General features: G+C 37.7%; 2 protein-coding genes across 4 annotated transcripts in view; one reads left to right on the forward strand and one right to left on the reverse strand.

The window, feature by feature from the left end:
* The window catches only part of LOC101708968 (uncharacterized), a 102,974-nt gene extending 101,828 nt beyond the window's left edge, over positions 1 to 1,146 (reverse strand). Inside the window, exons 1-2 of the mRNA XM_087190410.1 lie at positions 1,142 to 1,146; positions 457 to 1,076 (exon numbers count right to left, since the gene is read on the reverse strand). Of these exons, the coding sequence (XP_087046536.1) occupies positions 457 to 1,076; positions 1,142 to 1,146 (625 nt within the window). The remainder of the gene's footprint in view (positions 1 to 456; positions 1,077 to 1,141) is intronic.
* Positions 390 to 19,631, forward strand: Osgin2 (oxidative stress induced growth inhibitor family member 2). Of its 3 annotated transcripts, none has more exons than XM_013071195.3 (6): positions 390 to 576; positions 5,640 to 5,794; positions 9,687 to 9,823; positions 10,494 to 10,685; positions 15,274 to 15,365; positions 17,585 to 19,631. In XM_013071195.3, the coding sequence occupies exons 2-6, from the start codon at positions 5,728 to 5,730 to the stop codon at positions 18,612 to 18,614; spliced, it is 1,518 nt and encodes a 505-aa protein (XP_012926649.2). In that variant the 5' UTR covers positions 390 to 576; positions 5,640 to 5,727; the 3' UTR covers positions 18,615 to 19,631. The 3 variants fall into 3 exon arrangements, with proteins under 3 accessions (XP_012926649.2, XP_004842022.3, XP_087046697.1); XM_004841965.4 differs by lacking the exon at positions 390 to 576 and adding an exon at positions 896 to 1,188; XM_087190571.1 differs by lacking the exons at positions 390 to 576; positions 5,640 to 5,794; positions 9,687 to 9,823 and adding an exon at positions 10,943 to 12,104 and having other exon boundaries at positions 10,523 to 10,685.
* Positions 19,632 to 20,060: the final 429 nt, after the last annotated feature.

Raw genomic sequence — 20,060 nt, forward strand, 5'->3', positions numbered from 1 at the left:
CCTTGTCTCCTAAAACAAAAGCAAAACAAAACCAAAAACACAAAAAGGAAGAAAGGAAGAAAGAAAGAAATGGAGAAAGGAAGGGAAAGAAAGGAAGAAATCCCACCCCACATATTATAAACATACCTAGCTTTTATTTTTAGCACCTCCCCACCCCTCCCAACAATGGGGTGGAAAGGTCTTCGGAAAGGTGGAAAGAGGTCGGTAGAAGAGCATGCAATCAATCCCTCCCAGTGGTCCGTCCCCTTCCGCTCCAGTGCTCCTTTTAATTTCTGACAAATAGGGACACTCCCTATCACAATCCTTCTAACTCCCAGTTGCATCACAATCACCTGGAGCGCCCTGGGCTCCCACCTGCCTTCCTGCCCTCCCTCTTCCCCTTTCCCTCCCCTCCCCTCAGGGACTCGGGAGGTCCGCGGGAGCTGGCTGCGAGGTGGACGTCTGAGAGCCACTTACTTAAAAGAGGGCAGCTGAGCCCTCCCAGGAAGCCGGACTTCCACAATCTGAACCTGAGTGGGGCCCGGCCGCCTGTGGTTTGCTGAGATGCAGGGTCCAGGGCCATCGCGGGGAGCTGCGGTACGCTGGGCTCCCAGGGGCGGGAAGTTCGGGCTTCCTGGGAACCTCGGCGGAGTCTCGGGCGCAGGGCGTCCCGCTGCCGGGGCCCCGCGGGCCCAGAGGCTGAGAACTCCCACTCGGAGCCAAACCGAGCCCCGCGCCCGTCTTGGGGTACAGGCCCCGAAGTACCAGGCTGCGCAGCCCAGCCCCGCGAGGCCCCGCCCCGTCCGCTAGACCACGCCCCCGCCGCGGTCGCGCTCCACCAATCACCAGCCTCGCGCACGCCGCACCTGCGAGGAGGAGCCCGCGCGCCGCCGCGGCCCGCCCCGCCCCGCCCCCTCGCGGCGCGCCAAGGCCCCGCTGCCGCGCCGGGCTCCGCGGGCGAGGAGCGGAAGCTGCAGCTCTGAGCCGAACTCCAGCGAGACCGAGCTCCGGCGGGCCCCGCGCACACGGCGAGGCGCGGCGGGGGCGCCCGGCAGACCCTGCAGCCTCGAGCGAGCGGGCGCCCGGGGCAGGCATCCCTACGGGGAGGGGCGGCGGTAGCCGCCGCGGTAGCGACCGCGCTCGGGCGCCCCTTGCGCCGCGCCTCATGCCGGTGTGGTGCTGCCGCTGCTCCCTGGCCGGGCATTTCAGGTGACTCCTGCGCGGGGACGGGGCGCGGCGAGGGTGTTCGAGTTCCGAGCCGGGCCGGGTGGGGGCCGAGCCCCGGCCGCAGGTATCCCCGCTCCCGCCGCCCTGTGGGTGGGGTCCTCCTCGGGGATCCCCGCTCCGCGGTCCCCGTCCCCGCTCTGGGCCGCGCCGGTCACGGGACTGTGAGACCGCTAGGCCGGGTAGTGGGTCCCGGCAAGCCCAAACCTCCAAGTAGTACCAAGTTTTAGGGTTGGGCTCTACGAAGGGCCTCCTTTACATTTTTATTACTTAAAAAAAGAAAATCTAAGTTACTGGGTTGAAGGAAGGTAGGGAAGTACGTCTTGGTGTCACGATCTCGTTACAAATAGGTCCTGACTAGTTTTAAGTTTGCCAATCAGTGTAAGCCATGTTACGGTGTAGAAATAGGAAAGATGGCAATTTTACATTCAAATGATAGGGAAAGTTTTTAGGGGTGATAAAGTTAATGTAGTTCTAAAATAAAAGTGAAGGTGTTTTCTAGATCGAGGAGTATTGTGCTGTACTTCAATGAAAAGGAAAAAGAGGAGAGATACCAGAAACTTTTTTAATCCTGGGGTAAAGAAATGTTGAGTTTAATACTGTGTAGACTTAAATCCTTGCTTTCCATGTATGAATGTTCCAAAATAATGGCGTGTAACACTTACCTTTTTTTGGTAAAACTGGCGACTCTCCTCAAGAGTTCTTTAATGAACTGGATAGAATGGAGGCAGTTAATTGATAAAATGCAGAATAGAAAGAAAGATTATTTTCACTAAATTCCAGAAACTAACATTTTCATCAGTTATGAATACAAGCAACAAATGAAAGTATTTGTGGCTGTCATCAATAGAAATCATATTTTCTATCACTGTAGTTGCAGGTATCCAGAAATGCTATTTGTTAATAGTTTCTTTAAAATTACAGTATTACACTTCACTGAACTTGCAGTGCAGTAGAGAAGCCTATATGCACGTATGTCTAGAGGGTTTTTAAAATAAGTATATTTTAGTGGTTTCCTTTTAAGTTCCATATATGTTTAATAACACTATTCAGAGAAGAGGTCCACAGGCTTTACCAAAGAGATGTAAGGCACAGAAAACGTTCAGGACTCCTGTTGTAATAGCAACAAACTAGGCTTCCCAGTGAGTTTTTTTATGAGTCGCTAAATTCTGAATGTTACAGAAGGCCATGTTGAACAGGATGAGGTGGTGCATGCTTGTAATTCCAGCAGTTGGGGAGTCGAGGCAGGAGGATCACAAGTTCAAGTCCCGCCTGAACAAAAGTGAGACCTTTTCTCAAGAAAAGGGGGGGTGTGTGGCCCAGGAGTAGTCAGGCCTAGAGCACCCTTGGGTTCCACCACAAGTAACCAAGAAAGAAAAAGGTCTTATGTAATAGACTGCTGAGTTATAGCTTCTGACAAATTGTTAACTGCGGTTTGAGAGTATTAGATTCGCTGAAGAGTTTTAGAAATCCGGTTCCTCTTGTAAAAATGTGTTAAGTTAAGCTTCTGAGAAATTAACAACCCTTATAGAAAATACTGTCCAAAAGCCTTTTGATACCTTCGGTATACAGTTGAACACTAAGGGGCCAGTTTGGGACTCATTCTTTCCACTAATCCTGGGTGGTAAATAGTCTGCATATCTCTGCACAAAAATTTGGAGTTGGGGGTGGAAACAAAAGTACTTCCCGTATTTTGGTTTTGAGAGAAAGGAAAACAAGCCTGCTACATTATCACTGTAAAAATAGTTTTGTTGTGTCTAAATTTTTTTTGTTTGCCAGCTCCTTTAGGAATGTATTTCTAATTTAGTAATGCAGTTCTTTGTGCAGTTCTATTAGAAACACATAGTTTAAAACAGATTATGACAACTTCTACATTTTAGGATTTGTGTAATATCTGAATTGATAAGAATTATGCAAGAGCTGTCCACCAACTTTCCAAGAGAGCAAACCTCATACTTCTATTCTGAAAGATGAAAGTGTGACTGACTTTGTTTATGACCTTAGCACCTTCTTGTGGCATTATCAGTTTAGTGAAATTTAAAATCCTGCTTCCAGAGATTATAAAATATAATTAAGGTAATAAAGCATTTTGTTTTAGTTCGACTGACCATTTAAAGAAGTATTGCTATGATATGGAAAAAGTCTTTTTGTTCTCCAGATATGAAGTCTGCACCATTTTTAAAAATGTGTTTTGAAAACTGAGGGTGTAGTGTTTCAAAAGAGAAAAAAAGGAAGGCTTCTAAAGTCATCTCAGATGTCTGCTACCTTGATTGAAGCCTGACATTATCATAACTATTTTCTGCATGTGTGTGGTGCGGTTCTTTACTGTTTCCTAAATTAGACATATTTTCCAATTTAATTTCCAAAGAAAGGAAAAGTTGATTTCTGTTACTCAAAATAAGTTCCTGTCTTAAATAGAATGTTCAGAATACGAATCTGAGTGTGAGTTAACACTGTAGTCTGATACTCTAAAACATACAGCAATGCTAAATACAGACCTTAACCTTTGAATTTTTTACAAAGTTACTGGTAGGCCTTGTTTTACTATTGCTTTATGTAAAACCAGTTAACATAGTTTTGGTTTTTTTTGTTCTGTTGATTCAGGGTTTTTCATATTTCTGTAAAACCACTATTAAATTACCATACAGTGTATAAGTTTATTACAAATAGTTTGCCACACAAACAGATTGCACTAGTGACCACGGTACCAAAAAATTAAAACAGATTACTTATACTATATAAATTTAGGTAAGCCAGTTTGTAGTGATTTTTAAATATGTTAAAACTTGGCTCTTCTAACACTGTTTGACTCTTGGGACATACTAGAGTCACATTTCTTGAGGTCTACACACAAAAAACCTCCTAAACAATAAATGAATTCAGTAGTATTGCAGGATCCAAGATCATTGTACAGAAGTAAATTGTATTTCTAGATACTAACAATGAACAATCTGAAAATAAAATTAACAAAATAATTCCATTTATGGTAGTATCCCGGTACCAAAAAAAAAAAACAAAACAATAATAATGTCATGCTTAGAAATAAATTTAATAAATGCAAGACTATGTATCTTGAAAAACTAGGAAATGTTGCAAAAAATTAAAGAAGGCCTAAATAACCTGGGCATAGTGGTACACACCTGTAATCCCAGCACAGTGGAGGCTGAGACAGGAGAATGTTTTTTTGGGGGGGGCGATATGAATGTTGAGACAGGGTCTCGCTGTAGTTCAGGCTGGCCTCAGACTCACTATATAGCTTAGGCTGGCCTCTAACTCCCAGTGATCCTCCTGCTTCAGTCTCCCAAGTGCTGGGATTAAGGGAGGATCTTGAGTTTGAGACCAGCTGGCTAGCAGGGAGAGCCTACCTCAAAAAAAAAAAAAAAAGTTAAAAAGGCCTAAATATAATCATGTACTGCATAATGTTTTAGTGACAAACTGAAGTGGGATAGTGGTCCCATAAGATTAATTGCCTAGTGACATTATAGCTGTCTTAGTTTGCATAAAATATACTTTGTGACATTAGTGCAGTGCTGGAATGGTTTGGCGCATTTCTTAGAAAATCTGTCATTACTCATAACATGACCATGAATGGAAAGGAATCTTCTGGTATAGGAATACTCTGTATCTTAAGGAACTCGTCCTACATCCTAAGGTAGATTGGGATGTCCGAAGGTTACAGGAAAGCAGAAATTTCTGTCTCTGCCAAATTCCATTTGTCAGCCTCTGGGATTAGTGAGTTGACTCCTCTCATGTTTATCAGTTGGAGAAGAGTAATAGATACATTTACTAGTAGTTACTAAGTGTCATTCTTCCAGACGTTCTGGCTGGTGCTGACTATATGAAGATGAAAAATAATTCACTTACTCTATTCTGAAGTAATCTATAAAAATAACAGCATTAACCATGTTCAGGGATATTCTGTTTATTCCACGAATGTGTTAAAATGTTAAAACTAGTTTGTAGAGAGGCAGTTGGGAAATAAAGATTGGAAATCAACCTGAAGAGCTTATGTTAAAATGTTGACCATAAAAATATATAAACCTCATTTCTTTTACCAAAATGCCCAATTTGTAATAAGTACAGTAAATTTTCCTTGAAATATACAAGACTTTTCTTTAATACAGTCAACTTTTAATAAGGAAAAAGTAAAGAAAAAACTTGCCTTTCTAAGAGATCTCAGAATTATAAAATCTCTCCAGTATAATGCTGTCTTTTGACCATTAAAGAGAACTTTATACTAGTAGGAACTTGCCTACAAGATAGCAATGAGAGATAAACACTTACTGAGGATTTATGGCCATTAAAGTGATGTAATTGACATACACCGCACCAGTAATTTGAAGGCAGTATGAAACTATTGAGTATTTTATAGCCTAGATAAAATGAATAAAGATTGATTTTTCTAAAGACTATTGACTCTCTCTCTTTCTTTAAAGAAATTACAGTGACACCGAAACTGAAGGAGAGATTTTTAGTTCCTTAGTGCAATATTTTGATGATAATTTGGTGCGAAAAGTTAAAGCGATGCCATTAGTTGAAGAAACTTCTTTACTTGAAGATTCATCAGTGACTTTGCCTGTGGTGATAATAGGTAAGTTATTGCTTTTTGTTTCTGAAAATTAGTTACTGCCCTTAATGCTTTTATAAATCTACAGTTAGGTAATCAAAGTTCTTAGGATTGTATTGAAAACTACTCTTTAAAATAGCTCATAAAGAGGATTTTGAATGTTGCCAAGACAAAGAAGTGATATACGAGGTCGTCTCAGATGATAGATAAGCCATGTAGGATGCTGTATTCAGTATACATTGTATACATGTGTTGAATTGTCACACTGTACCCCATGTGTCAATTAAAAAACAATTTTTAAGGTTAAAAATAATGTATAAAGAAGAAGCTTCCATGGATGAGGAAGGATAATAAAGAAATTAGTTATAATTTTAAAAGAAAAATATTAAATTATTAGTTAAAATAACTAATAACCAAATCTTTGGAGACAGTAATTAGATTATTTGATGTTAGCATCTGTGTTAGAATGTAATATCTATTACTGAAGAACTGATAATATCCATTGTATTAACTGTAAGACAGTGCCATGATAATACTGGAGCTCTGTATAGAACATTTATGTATATTATTGAATGACTTGTGCCACTAGTAATTAATGTTCAACTGGCAACAATATTGTAGTACTCTGCAGTCATGCTTGTAATTACCTTAATCATAAAATTACTATTACATATCCTTTGTACCACCTCAACATATAGGCATATAAAATAGTGAATTTGGGGGGTGCAGTAATGGGGGTTGAATCCAGAGCTTTTGTATTGAGCTAAATACCTACCCCTTTTAAAAATTTTTTTTATTTTGAGACAAGATCTCACAAAGTTGCCCAGGCTAGGCTCAAATTCGTGTTCCTCCTACCTCAGTCTCCCAGCGTGCTAGGAACCATGCCTGGCTACATAAAATATTAATAAAATTTATTGCAGAAGTACGAAACTTTCTGTAATTTTATGCATTTAATTACCTGTCATGTATATTTTCCATATAATATTCAAACTCAAGGAAGTCAGATAAGTACTATAATATGAGGCCAAGCCAAAAGAAACATGAATGCCTTAGTAGTGTACAACTTACTGAGGCTCTTTCATAGCTTGTTTCAAAGTTAGTAGGAAGGAGGGCTGGTTATTTAGCTCAGTGGTTTCGCCACCTGCTGCGCAAGTGCAAGGACCCGAGTTCGATCTCTTGTACCAAAAAAAAAGTTAGTAGGAAGGAAATTAAAGTTAAGCCCTCTGACTAGCATGTGACCAGGAAGGAGGGGAGAGTGAGGAGATCAAGACTTCTCTTACTAGATTCCCCTCTAGGGAATGAGAGATGATTTTTTTTTTTTTTTGGTACTGGAGATCAAACTCAGGACCTTGCACTTGCAAGGCAGGCAGTGGAACCACTGAGCTAAATCCCTGGCCCCTAATTTTTATAGTAGTTTTCGTCCAAGTTACATCTCAGGAACCAAATGTCATGTTTCATTTCCGCCTTGATGTCCAACCCTGGCTATCCTTCCACGCTGTCTAGGAATGAGTAAAGGAACCCTATCTTCTTTCAGAAAAGAAAAGCTACCTTCATCTACACCTGTCCATCCCACTCCTGTCAAAAGTCCACCCCTATTTTGCCTTATCTCGCCCATTAGGAGATTAACCTGAAGTATAGAGGACCATTATTGTGGCAGATGTCCCACCAGCCTGAGCAAAAAAACTAATTTTCTTATATATGTATTTTTTTGTTGCTGTTATAACACATTACCATAGATGTAGTGGCTTTAAACAACATAAATGTGTTATCTTATTGTTCAGTAGTCAGAAGTTCAATATTGGTTTTACTGTGCTAAAATCAAGGTATCAGAGCTAAGTTTTTGAAGGCTCTGGGGAAGAATTTATTTCCTTGCCTTTTCTGCTTAGTAGAGACTAGTCACATTCCTTGCTCCAGGCTTCCTTCTGCATCTTCAAATCCAGTAACTTTTCTTAAACTTTTTCAATCATCCCTCCCTCTCAGCACAGCAAGAAAGGGTTTCTGTTGGTCTCTGTTTTAAGGATCTTGTGATTACAACAGGCCTTCCTGGATAATCGAGGCTACTCTCCATCTCAGGTCCTTATATCTACAGAATCTTTTTGCTCTCTGAGGTAACATTCTCAAGATCTGGGGTTAGGACCGTGGAAGAGGGAGCATTCTGCCTACCACAAACCTATTTCTCTGTAAACTGCCTGTTTGTATTTTTTACCTATTGTCTTTTAAGTACTGTATCTTTTTATTTCAAGGAATTCAGCTCTTTGCCTCAGATCCTAAATCCCTCTTTTGGTTATTTGCTTGTTTAATTATTTAATTAATATACATAAAAAATAGTTTATAGGAAGATGAAGTACAAAGTTCTCATATACTGTACTTCTCCCTGCCTCACTTTCCTGTTATTAAAATTGGTGTCTTTCATTGGTGTGGTATGTTTGCTCTAGTTGATGAATCAATATTAGTATATTATTATTAACTAAAATCTGCAGTTACATTCGAATTCACTGTCTGCATATCTGCTATATATAATCGTGGCATTTGTAAACAAAGATGGGTCTTCTCAATCTTTGTATCTTTTATTTTCCTTCCTTACTGCATTAACTAGAACATTTGTTTAGTTGAGTTGTAGAAGGGGTGAGAAGCAGCACCCTTGTCTTGTTCTTGACCTTAGAGGGAAAGCATTTAGTGTCTCACCATTAAGCATGATGTTTGTTGTAAGTGTCTAATATATGCTCTTTATCATGTTGAGGCAGTTCCCCCTCTTTCTGATTTGTTGAGAGCTTTTTTTTAAAGTCATGGATAAATTGGATTTTATTACATGCTTTTTTTGCATGTATTGATATTAACATCTGAGTTTTCTTTTATTTATTCAAAGAGATTAACTCTTTGTCTCAGATCCTAACTCCCATATGATATTTGTTTTCAATTTTTATCAAGTTAGTGATTTAATTTCTATTCTGTCTTTTGGCTTTTCTGTCATGGTCAAAGCTTTCCTACACTAGTATTATAAGAAGATAGAAATATTGCCTCTTTTCTAGTATTCTTATGGTTTTAATTTTTTTGTTTATATTTTTGTGCATAGTTTATTTGGGCTGATATATAGGGCAAGGAAAAGGATTTGGGAGAACACTCATAGCTAGCAGTTGTCTCAGTTGGATTCAATTTTTGATAGAGATAATAAAGTGTAGGGCAACCCAGACTAAAGAATTACATAAATGAAAGTAGTTCAACAAGGTTTAACAAGAAATCCAGTTTGACTTTAGTTAAAGGATACATACTTATGGGAAGGCAGTATTAGGTGTTGGAATGGGGAAGATGGTTGAGATCAGAAAGAACATGGAGAAAACTGAAGAAGAAACAAGCAGTTTGCCTTTTAGAGGATGACATGATGAGGATGGTGGGAACCCAGACTCATCTGAAGGCAGTATGGGAGATGATTTGTGAGTGGGTGAGTCTGAGAAAGGAGAAACAGAAGACCTTTTGTTTCTTTCTGAGTGAGTGTACAGAAGTGAGCATACCAAAGACAGCTGACTGGATATAAGTGGCAGAATAGGTTTAGATCCAGAATTTAATTAGAACCATACTTTGAGATGGAATGGGATTTAAGTTTTAAAAAGGCACTAAAAGAAAGGATATATGAGTTTTTGATCACATGATGTTTGTTATTAGAGGGCCAGTCAGGTGGAGTGAAATATTTGCATATAAAATGTGAGTTATATTCTTAAAAAAGCAGTTAGACAACAGAATTAATTTTGAGATAGTTGAAGCCTTGAGTAGATGAGATTCTCAAAAGAAAATTTTAAAAAAGGTCAGAATCTTGTGAGAGAAGAAAAAAATAGATGGGGAAGAAAACCCCCCTTCAAAGTAGGTGTAAAGCCAAGCAACAAGAATATTAATGTATCCTTTCCACTCTTTAAAAAAATAGGAAACGGACCCTCAGGAATATGCCTTTCATATATGTTATCAGGCTACCGACCATATTTATCATCAGAAGCAATACACCCAAATACAATCTTGCATAGTAAATTAGAAGAAGCAAGACATCTCTCCATTGTGGATCAGGTAAATTTATTACATGTCAATTTTTAAAATTTGTTTTATGCTGAAATAAAAAGTTTTTAATGAACATTATAAACATGATTTCTTAGAAATGCTTTCTTTTAAATAAAACTTACTGTCATTTTAAATTCATAAATATATTCTGCCAGGGAATATTGATTTATTTTCTTGAAGTTATCAGCACAGAATTTCCCATATTATTTTCTGGTGGAGTTTTAATTGGTGCTCTATGCTCAAATAAGTTTGGGAAGTGTGCCACTTTTTATTATTTGAGCATCACAACTGACATTTGCATACAAACATCATCTTTTGCCTTTGCAGTTCACAGAAGGATTGGTTACCTTATACCAGTGATGGCGAACCTTTTAGAGCTTTCAGTGGTCATAAACAGCCAGCTGTGGCATACGTGCCATAGGTTCTCCACCACTTTTTTTTTTTTGGTACCGAGGATTGAACTCGGTTCCTTGCGCTTGTGCACTCCACCACTTCTTCTGTTTATTTGACCAGAAAATCTGTTAAAGATCTCAAGGAACATCAATATTCTGTGACACCTTCTATGGAAAGTACTGAATTGGAGTCATGGTGTTTACTAATGTAACAGTTGTTCTCATGTTGTTTACTAATGTACCAGTTGTTTCGGCCTTTTTCAAACCTTGTTTTTTTCCCCATTTAGAACTTGGAATACCTGGCTGAGGGCCTTGAGGGCCGATCATGCAATCCAGTTGCAGTACTTTTTGATACACTTCTTCATCCAGATGCTGACTTTGGGTATGACTGTCCATCCATTTTGCATTGGAAATTAGAGCAACATCATTATATCCCTCACTTAGTTCTTGGTAAAGGTCCACCTGGTGGGGCTTGGCATGTGAGTATATTTTTCTTAGTATTTTAATTGTATGTGAATTATTTTACTTGTCTTGATAAAACCAACTTCATTTTAACATTCTTAAGTATGATAATACCATTATATGTGATCCATAGTACATTTTTATCTGAGAATTTTAATGCTGTACAGTTTAGTTAAGTGTAGGTCTATTGTCTATAGTAGCTAAGCCAAATTTTATTACAGGTATAGTCTTAGAATAGACATTTCCCTATAGTATTTGTTTTTTCTTTTTGCAGTATTGGGACTTGAACCTGGGACCTCATATGTGTTGTGCAAGCACTCTACCACTGAACTACATCTCCAGCCCTTTTTATTTTTTATTGTGAGAGCATCCTACTAGGAGTTTGCACCTCCTAAATAGCCAGGATTACAGGCATGTGCCACCACACCCAGGTTTTCTTCTTATAAAGCCATTAATTCCCTCATAAGGACCGACCCTGATGACTTTACCTGACCCTAATTATTTCCCAAGTCTCTATCTCCAAATGAAATCAAATTGAGAATTGAGACTTCAACATAAGAATTCAGGAGGCAGGGCAACACAATTTAGTCCACAGCAGAGGAGAGAACAAATAAAGATTCATCCAGTACTTCACTAGGTAGGAGGCCAGTAACTAATAAATACTCTTCATTCCTATGTCCTTAGCAGTTAACACTGTATCTATCATTGTCACTGTGTAGTGGGTGTTCATATGTTGTACAAATGTTAATTTAATTTGCAGTGTTATGAAATATATACTTCATGGGAACTTTAACATATTTGATGTCAAAATTTTAGTACAAACTTCAGTTGACTGTTTCTATATTAGTGCAAAAAGTGGCATCTGTTTCAAATGTATGATTTGATGAGTCATGACAAACATCTCTAACAGAGAAACCACCAATACAAGATAAGAAGCCTCAATTGGGCCCTAAACAGTACTTGACAACCTTCTCTGTTTCCTTAGTAAGTTCTTCTCAAACCTCTTTTTCTCTTTTGTGTTTAGAAATACTCTTAATTCTCATTTTGCAGAGAACATAGAATTGATCAAGATAGAACTTCCACAGTTTCACAGTCAAACCTAGGAACTTATCTGTATTCATGGTATTTAGTTTCTTGTTACAATGGAAGAGGCTCACCTTCCAGCTATATTCTGGATCCCAGTCTTCTTAAGGACATTGTTTATTTCTCTTCTTACATCTTCAGTTTCTCTGCCAGCTGTTACTGGTCAGTATGTAAATATGCTAAAATTATTTCTTCTTAAACTTTTTAAGGTGTCACTCTATCTGTATCCTTTCCTTTAGAGGCAGCTTCTTGAGATCACCTGTCCACATTGTCTCCATGCCTCTGCCTCCCACTCCTTAGCTTGCTCACTCTAGCCTGTCGCTGGTTTTCCATAGGAACTATTCTTTTTAAAGGTCAGTAAGTCCTATTTTTGATTAATTAGATGTGGAGTTTCAAAACTTCTGAGCTGTACAGCATTTGACATTGTTAATGGCTGTGTCAGGTTCTCTGATCCTTCAGCCACCTTGATTTTCTTCCTCTTTGGCCACTCCTTTTCAATTAACCTTTGTTTGCCTTTGCACTTTAAAACATTGCTTCTACAGCTGGGCCTGATGGTACCTGCCTGGGAGGCTGAGGCAGGAGGATTGCCAGTAGTTCAAGACAAGCCTGGGCTACAGTAGTGAATTCAAGGCTAGTCTGAACTACATACTCAGACCCTGTCTCAAAAAATAAATAAAAGTAAAACATTGCTCTACTGACACTATCCCAACCCAATGTCATCTTTTCATACTTTGGGTCATCTCATCTGTTGCAGTGACTTCGGTATGTATGCTGATTGATTCCCAAATAGAACTTTGTGATTCCTATCACTCTTTCTCATATATCTTAACTAGATGTATTCCCTTAATAATTGCAAAAGTATCCAGAAACTCAGCATGTCTAAAACTGATCTTGTCATCTAATTCTTTTATCATTAAATGGCACTCTTACATGGTTATTCAAGTCAAGAATTCTGAGAATCTTGGTTTCTCTGTCTTCAGCTCTCACTTTTCTGATCTTTTTTATTCTTTTTTTTTTGGAGATAGGGTTTCACTAAGATACTAAATTGCCAGCCTGGATTTGAACTTGTAATCCTCCTGCCTTAGCTTCCTAGAGGGGTTTCTTTCCTTTTATATTTGTTCTTTCTTTTCCTGTCCTGTTCTTTTTGTTGGCCTTTGGATCCAGTACTAAGTACATGCTCTTATCATAGAGCTGGACCTTCAGCCCATCCTTTTTTTTTATAAATATATTTTTAGTCCATCTACTCCTTTTACCCAATTTGTAAAATTTTTCCAAATGAGTCTCTCACTCACTTTTTCTTTCAGTCTCTCTACATACCAAAGCCATAATTGTCTAAGACACACATCTGAAATGTTGTATGCATGCATTAAACCGTTTGAATTAGTCCTCATTTGACTAATGTATAATATGCAAACTCCCTAATATTATTTCACTATACTTGGCATGATTTAACCCCTGCTTAGCTTTACCCTTTTCTCCCTTCCTCCCTCCCTCTCCTTCTCTCTCATACATTCTGTGCTCTAGCAGGCTTGTATTAAGGAGACCAAGTTCATTCTTAAGCTCAATGCTTGGCTGATATTCACAGGGCTCAGAAAAGATGGTATACTCGTTTACAATTTGTTAGAATAAATGGATACAGATTAGCAATAGGAAAAGCCTCCTGGGAAACAATCAAGGAGAAACCAAGTAGGGAAGTGCTTTAATCTCCCAGCCGTGGACAGTCTATGAGAATGCTGTGTAGAGTTGACAACCATGGAACAGGGAACCCCACTCATGCCTGGTGCACAGGGATTTGTGTGGGCCTGTAGTCATAGGTCAGTAGTGCCTATGCGGCTAACATCAGCCACTCAGACCTCTACCTCTCAAGCAAAAATTGGTATTCACCACAAATCATATTGTTAAGATAAATGTACATGGTTGCACTCGTGCAGCATGGCCAGGACCTCAGACATACAAAAATTACACTCATCAGGTAGAGTATCCCAAAGGCTTGGCTCTGAGATTATCTCCTATGAGCCAGTGAACAAGGCTTACTCCCAAAGACAAGCCTTTCTTAGTAAAGTGAACCATTAGAGTAACCCAGGCCTGCTGACTTTATCCTTTCTTACATGGAGCTCAGTATCTTAATGCCTTGTAGGACATGCAGTGTTCTTTCACATTATGAAGCTGTCATACTAATTTTTATTTTGGCCTGCAATAGTCTCCCTTTCTAGGCAAGTACTCTTCTAGGCAAATGCTCTTACACTGAGCCACATTCCCAATCCCAGTATTCTTCCTTTCTAATGGTATTCTCCTTAATGTCCATTATTATCCTTGAAGAAACAGATATTTGCATGTCCCTGTAGTACTTCTTTCTGGTTTGCTTCTCTTATTATACTACAGTCTCCATGACAGCAGACATGGCATATAGGTTGGCATAGGGGAAAAGGGGCCATTTGGGAGCAAAATGAAGAGTTCAAGGGACTAGGGCTCTCAACCACTTGGAAGAACTGATGCAGAGGTGATAAAGAGACTGATAGCAAAAAGTGGAGTTGTGCATGAAGGTTTTAGAGTTCTAGATAAGACTGTTATGGTTCAAAAAATGTCAGATATATAAAATTCTTAACAGTTCCTCTTAGTGATTGAGCTTCTAGATTCTGATCCAGTTTTCAGGGCTAGTCTGCCTCTAAGCATTGGCTCCTTGCTGGATTCTTTCCCTGGGATTATCTGTGTTCTGACACAAATAATATCTCTCTGAGCTTAATAAGAAGTAAGGACTAATATGCCCCATTTCCCGATCCTGGGCCATACAGAAATAGAGCAAGAAGAGTTTTGTGAAAAGAAGCTATTGTCTAGAAGAGTTGGTTAATACGTCATTGGGATAGGTACCTTCAGCCCTGGGCTTTTCTCCACCCCACCCCCCACCCCCCGCTTTTTTTTTTAGCAAAGCAGAAATAAGGAGATCAGGGGAGCTTGAAGGACTCACTTTGATCACATTAGCCCAACAGTGAATCTATTTCTCAGTCAACCACTGCTTATTTTTCTGTTCTTAGGAAGAAATGCTGCTATATCCAATCACCCAAGACTTGAGAATTATAATTGATGAAAAAAAAATCCATTTCTTTTAATTTTTGAAAATTTGTAAATAATATTAAAGTGGGAAATCATTCAGGGCTTTAGAAATGAACATTTTTCCTTTTGTTTATAAAGTGGAAATGTTAAATTTGTTCTTAACATATACATCTGAATTACCATGTTGATCACAGGCCAAAGCTATGAGCACTGTGTAGGCATTGAATAATAATATAAATTTGTTTATCATTGTGTAACTATATGAAAGAAATACACATGGGTAATACCAAATGATGGAAGGGTATAAAAGTTTATTGGAATAAAGTTTTAAAAGTAATTTGTACAACCAGTTAGACTGCTTTAAGCACACTTGATCCAGAGTCTTAATTATAAATAGGATGTATTTGACTTACAAAGAATTCATGTTACGCCTAGTTGCATTTTTTTAACTCTACTTTTTAATTCTGATAGAATATGGAAGGCTCCATGTTGACAATCAGCTTTGGAAATTGGATGGAGCTACCTGGACTGAAATTTAAAGATTGGGTGTCTAGCAAACGAAGGTAAAGATCAAACGTTATTAAAATTCTTTGGTGCATGATGAAACAGAGACTGTTGGAAATTTCACAATAATTGTGATCCTGACTTGAATGAAAAATATGAATGTACGTGTCTTTCAAATAAAAATGCTTCCTTGAAACTGATTATAATGAGATGGTTTTCATTTAAAGATGTTATAAAACTTAAGTGCAGAGGATTATTTACAGATTGGTTTCCTATGACTTTGTTAACTATGGCTTTATGTCTGTTCTGTTAAATTACTTTCTCTACTTTCTTGACTACCCACATATCATTTTTGACACTTTTATCTACTTATTTTTATGAATGGATATGTAACTTCACTTAGGCTTATCTCATGTATATATATCTACAGTGCTTGACTTTCAGGTTAAAGAGTGTGTTATTAGGGCCAGGGATTTAGCTCAGTGGTTCCACCACCTGCCTCGCGAGCACAAGGTCCCGAGTTTGATCCCTGGTACCAAAAAAAAAAGAGTGTATTATTATATGGTTGATAACTTAGAATGATGACATAAACTAGAATCTCCAGTATGGTTAATTTATAGTTAATAGTTAACTTGGATATGAAGGTAAGTATTTTCATTAAAAATATGAAATAGGAGTAACAAAAGAAATATCATCTTGAGAAAAAATGAGTTTTATTTATTTGGGGAGAAAGAACCCAAAAATTTAAAAAGAGATTATAAAAATCCCTATCATTTCCAAGAATAGTAAATAGAAATTAGATAGGAATTACTAATGCAGAGAATCAACTCTAATTGACCATTAAAGGAAACAAGATAAAAGCAGGAAATTAATTGGTGGAGTTAATTAAGTAACCTTTTAAGGACAGGGATGTAACATTTGAGTATTTGACTTCCTGCTAAATAGAAGCCATGTTAATTCAAAGAGATTTTCTTTTACTTGGGATAGGAGAGCAAATGAGAGCATCATGAGTAGAGATTAAACCTTCAAAAAAAATTTTTCTTTTTGTACCGGAGATCGAACTCAGGACCTTGCCCTTGGGAGGCAGGCTCTGTGCCACTGAGCTAAATCCCTGGCCCCCAAAAAATCTTTTTAGGTTTTAAAAAAGGATTTATATATAGGTTTGAAACTTACAGTTTGTAAAGGAAAGTTGTACAAGTTCTTGATTTTTATAATTAAGCAAGTAAAATTGCTCAGCATGTTCTTCCCTCTGTAAAATGAATAAGAAATGGGAAAGCTTTGTGGTTTTTGCAACAGAAGTCATCTTCCTAAATTGTGCATATTGTGTCTTGAATAATATGTGAAAATGAATCGTGATAAATACTAGCTTTAGTTCCTGCCTTTGCATAGTGTTAAGAGCAGACTCTTGTCTCTTGGAGAGTGGTAGGTCCTGAGTCCTGCCTAACTTCCCATATTGTGACCATGGGCAAGTAAACTAGTTGTCAGTATCCTAGTCTACAAAATGGAGATCATAATAGTAACTACTACAGAGATTTTCTGTAAATACTGAGAATTAATATTTTATCTTCAAATTCTTAAGAAAAGCCTTAAAGAGAAAAATTTTTACAGACTTTAGTTACAAGTTATAACAAATTATGTCAAATGATTAGGTTTGATTTTGTGTGTGTGTGTGTGTACACTGGGGATTGAACTCAGGACCTTGGACTTAGGATGCAGGCACAGCGCCACTGAGCTAAATACCCAGCCCAATTAGGTTTGATTTTATTGCAACGTACTTCTAATTAAAAATGGGTTTTAGGGAGATTTCTGACTTTTGCTTTAAAATTCAAACGGAAAAAAATAAAATGAAAAATGTACTAATATACATTTAGAATATTCCAGTTAGATCTGTAATTTCTTAGTGATTATTATCTAAATATGAATGTGATTATTTTCTAAATAATTATAAGGTTAAAAAGTCTATAGTTTTTAGATATCTGCATTTAATCCCTTTATTCATTTAATAAAAATCATCAAGCACTTATTTGAGCATATAATGTGAATGACAAAATGTATTAAGTACAGTCTTTGCCCTCATAGGGACTCTCTCTGTTGCTAAAACTAAGTTATTGATATTTTCTTAAATAAAAAATATCAGACTTCCTTTGTAAAGTGTTAGAATGATATTTATGTAAGGTGCTCCAGAGGAATTTAAAAGTTATAAATGTTTATCAAATGGAGGATTAGTAATCATGGAACTGAAAGTACTATCTTTATAGTATACTTTTTCTTTTAATAGGAACCTAAAAGGGGATCGAGTTATGCCAGAGGAAATAGCTCGCTACTATAAACATTATGTAAAAGTCATGGGACTTCAGAAGAATTTCAGAGAAAATACTTACATAACCTCTGTATCAAGACTGTACAGAGATCAAGATGACAGTGATGGTCAAGACAGAGATATTTCAACAGAACATTTACAAATCGAGAAGTTAAAATTTGTCAAGAGAAACTGGGAAATCAGAGGTTATCAGCAAATAGCGGATGGTTCTCATGTTCCCTTTTGCCTCTTTGCTGAAAATGTAGCTCTAGCAACTGGAACATTGGATTCTCCGGCCCATCTGGAAATTGAAGGGGAAGATTTTCCTTTTGTGTTTCATTCAATGTCTGAATTTGGAGCTGCTATAAGCAAAGGAAAATTGCATGGCAAAGTGGATCCGGTGTTAATTGTAGGTTCTGGGCTTACTGCAGCTGATGCAGTACTATGTGCTTATAACAATAATATTCCTGTGATCCATGTATTTCGCAGGCGAGTAACTGATGCAAGCTTAATTTTCAAACAGCTTCCCAAAAAGCTCTATCCTGAATATCATAAAGTCTATCATATGATGTGTACTCAGTCATATTCTACAGACTCAAATGTTTCATCTGATTATACTAGTTTTCCTGAGCACCATGTGCTTTCCTTTAAGTCGGACATGAAATGTGTTCTTCAAAATGTCTCTGGATTGAAGAAAATATTTAAACTGTCTGCAGCAGTAGTATTGATAGGTTCTCATCCTAATCTGTCTTTTCTGAAAGAACAAGGGTGTTACCTTGGCCATAACTCAAGCCAGCCGATCACATGTAAGAATAATCCTGTGGAAATAGATGCGTATACCTATGAATGTGTTAAAGAAGCCAACCTTTTTGCATTGGGTCCTCTGGTTGGAGACAATTTTGTTCGATTTTTAAAGGGAGGAGCATTAGGTGTTACACGCTGTTTAGCTATAAGACAGAAGAAAAAGCATTTATTTGTTGAAAGAGGAGGAGGAGATGGAATAGCTTGAAGTTTACAAGTAATTTAAATGGACAGTTAACTAAAGATTTTTAATAGTTGTTTTGCAGTGTACTAGCTTGAATTTTCTGGACTTGTATTAACTGGAGAGCCTCAAGCTATAGTAACTTCATTTTTTATGGTTATCAGAACTTAGTGTCCTGATTTATATTGTAATGTATCAAAAGTGTCACTGTCAAACAAATAGAAACACTGCCAACTTGGCCAACTTGGTATACTTAAAGCTTTCTCTTAACTAAAGCATTCTTTTTCTTCCAAGTCATTTTTTGTGATCATTTTTGGTTATTTTTTATTTTTTATTCTAAAATAGTGCAATGTGAAATCAATAAAAACCATAGTTATTATGTAAGGCAGAAATTGTTCTTACATACTAGGCCACCTTGCTTCTCAAAAAATGACCCTAAGGACTAGCAGCATCAGCTTCATCTGTAGTTTGTTAGAAGTGTAGGCACTCTGCGGGCCCCACAGAATAATCAGAAACTGCATTCTTAAAAGATCCCTCAGGGGTAGGTTTGTGTATTAAAGTTTCAGAGACATGCTGATCTAAATGATAATGGGTTATAAAGTATGCTGGGGTGGGATAAGGGTAGGCATTTTCAACTCAGGTTTTATTTATTTTGAAATTATCACTTGTATAAATCTAACTTATTACCAAATATGATGGTCTTTTAAAAATATTTTTATTGTTGAAACCTTGACAGGTGCTTCATATTTGTAACTTCCAATAATTTAAACATTCCAATAATGTTACATGCTGTGACATCCAAGAACCCACCAAGATATTTTTCAGAGGTTTATTCTCCCCTTAACCATCATAACATCTAATTAATCTGATTTGCAGTTCAATACATTGTGGATGAAACTACTAACCACTGTGTGAATATTGAGCTAATGTCACTGAAACTAAGATTTGGGCATGGAAAGTATTTCTAAAATTGTAACCCTATTTGGGTATTGTCAGAATTAAAGCTTAATGTGGAATGTCAAATTAAAATTTTCTTTTCCATTCTAGGGTGTTTATTACTTTGAGATCTCTAATAGTATTTGTTTATCGAAGATGGCAACAGCTCATACTGTGGTTTTTATTGGTTTTATTTGCTCTAATCTTCATTTATATTTATTGTGCTTAATATCTGTATTTCCACACAACTCTAGAAATATTAATGTTCGAAATGGTGGCACACACCTGTAGTTCAGCACTTGGGAGGCTGAGGCAGGAGGATCACTGAGAGTTTGAGGCTAGCCTTGGCTATGTGTTGAATTTGAGGCCAGCCTGAATTGCATAGCGAGACCCTGTCTCAAAAACAGTCTTCCGAGTTTGCCTTGGAAACAAATTTTCAGCCCCCTCATCTTAATCTTCTAGTTCTGTTCTTCTTAGAACTAAAAACTGGACAAACATGTCAGTATTTTTCTGTCCATTATCTTGCAATGCTATATG

Source organism: Heterocephalus glaber, unplaced genomic scaffold, assembly GCF_053883595.1.
Source record: "Heterocephalus glaber isolate CG9 unplaced genomic scaffold, H.glaber_assembly_v1.0 deba00001553, whole genome shotgun sequence".
NCBI classification, from domain to species: domain Eukaryota; kingdom Metazoa; phylum Chordata; class Mammalia; order Rodentia; family Bathyergidae; genus Heterocephalus; species Heterocephalus glaber.

Excerpts from the sequence above, each read along its gene's own strand:
- Osgin2 (XM_004841965.4), top strand. The coding sequence starts at position 1,145 with ATGCCGGTGTGGTGCTGCCGCTGCTCCCTGGCCGGGCATTTCAG. Across the intron at positions 1,189-5,639 it reads TCCCTGGCCGGGCATTTCAG|AAATTACAGTGACACCGAAA; the intron begins GTGACTCCTGCG and ends CTTTCTTTAAAG. Across the intron at positions 9,824-10,493 it reads ATCTCTCCATTGTGGATCAG|AACTTGGAATACCTGGCTGA; the intron begins GTAAATTTATTA and ends TTCCCCATTTAG.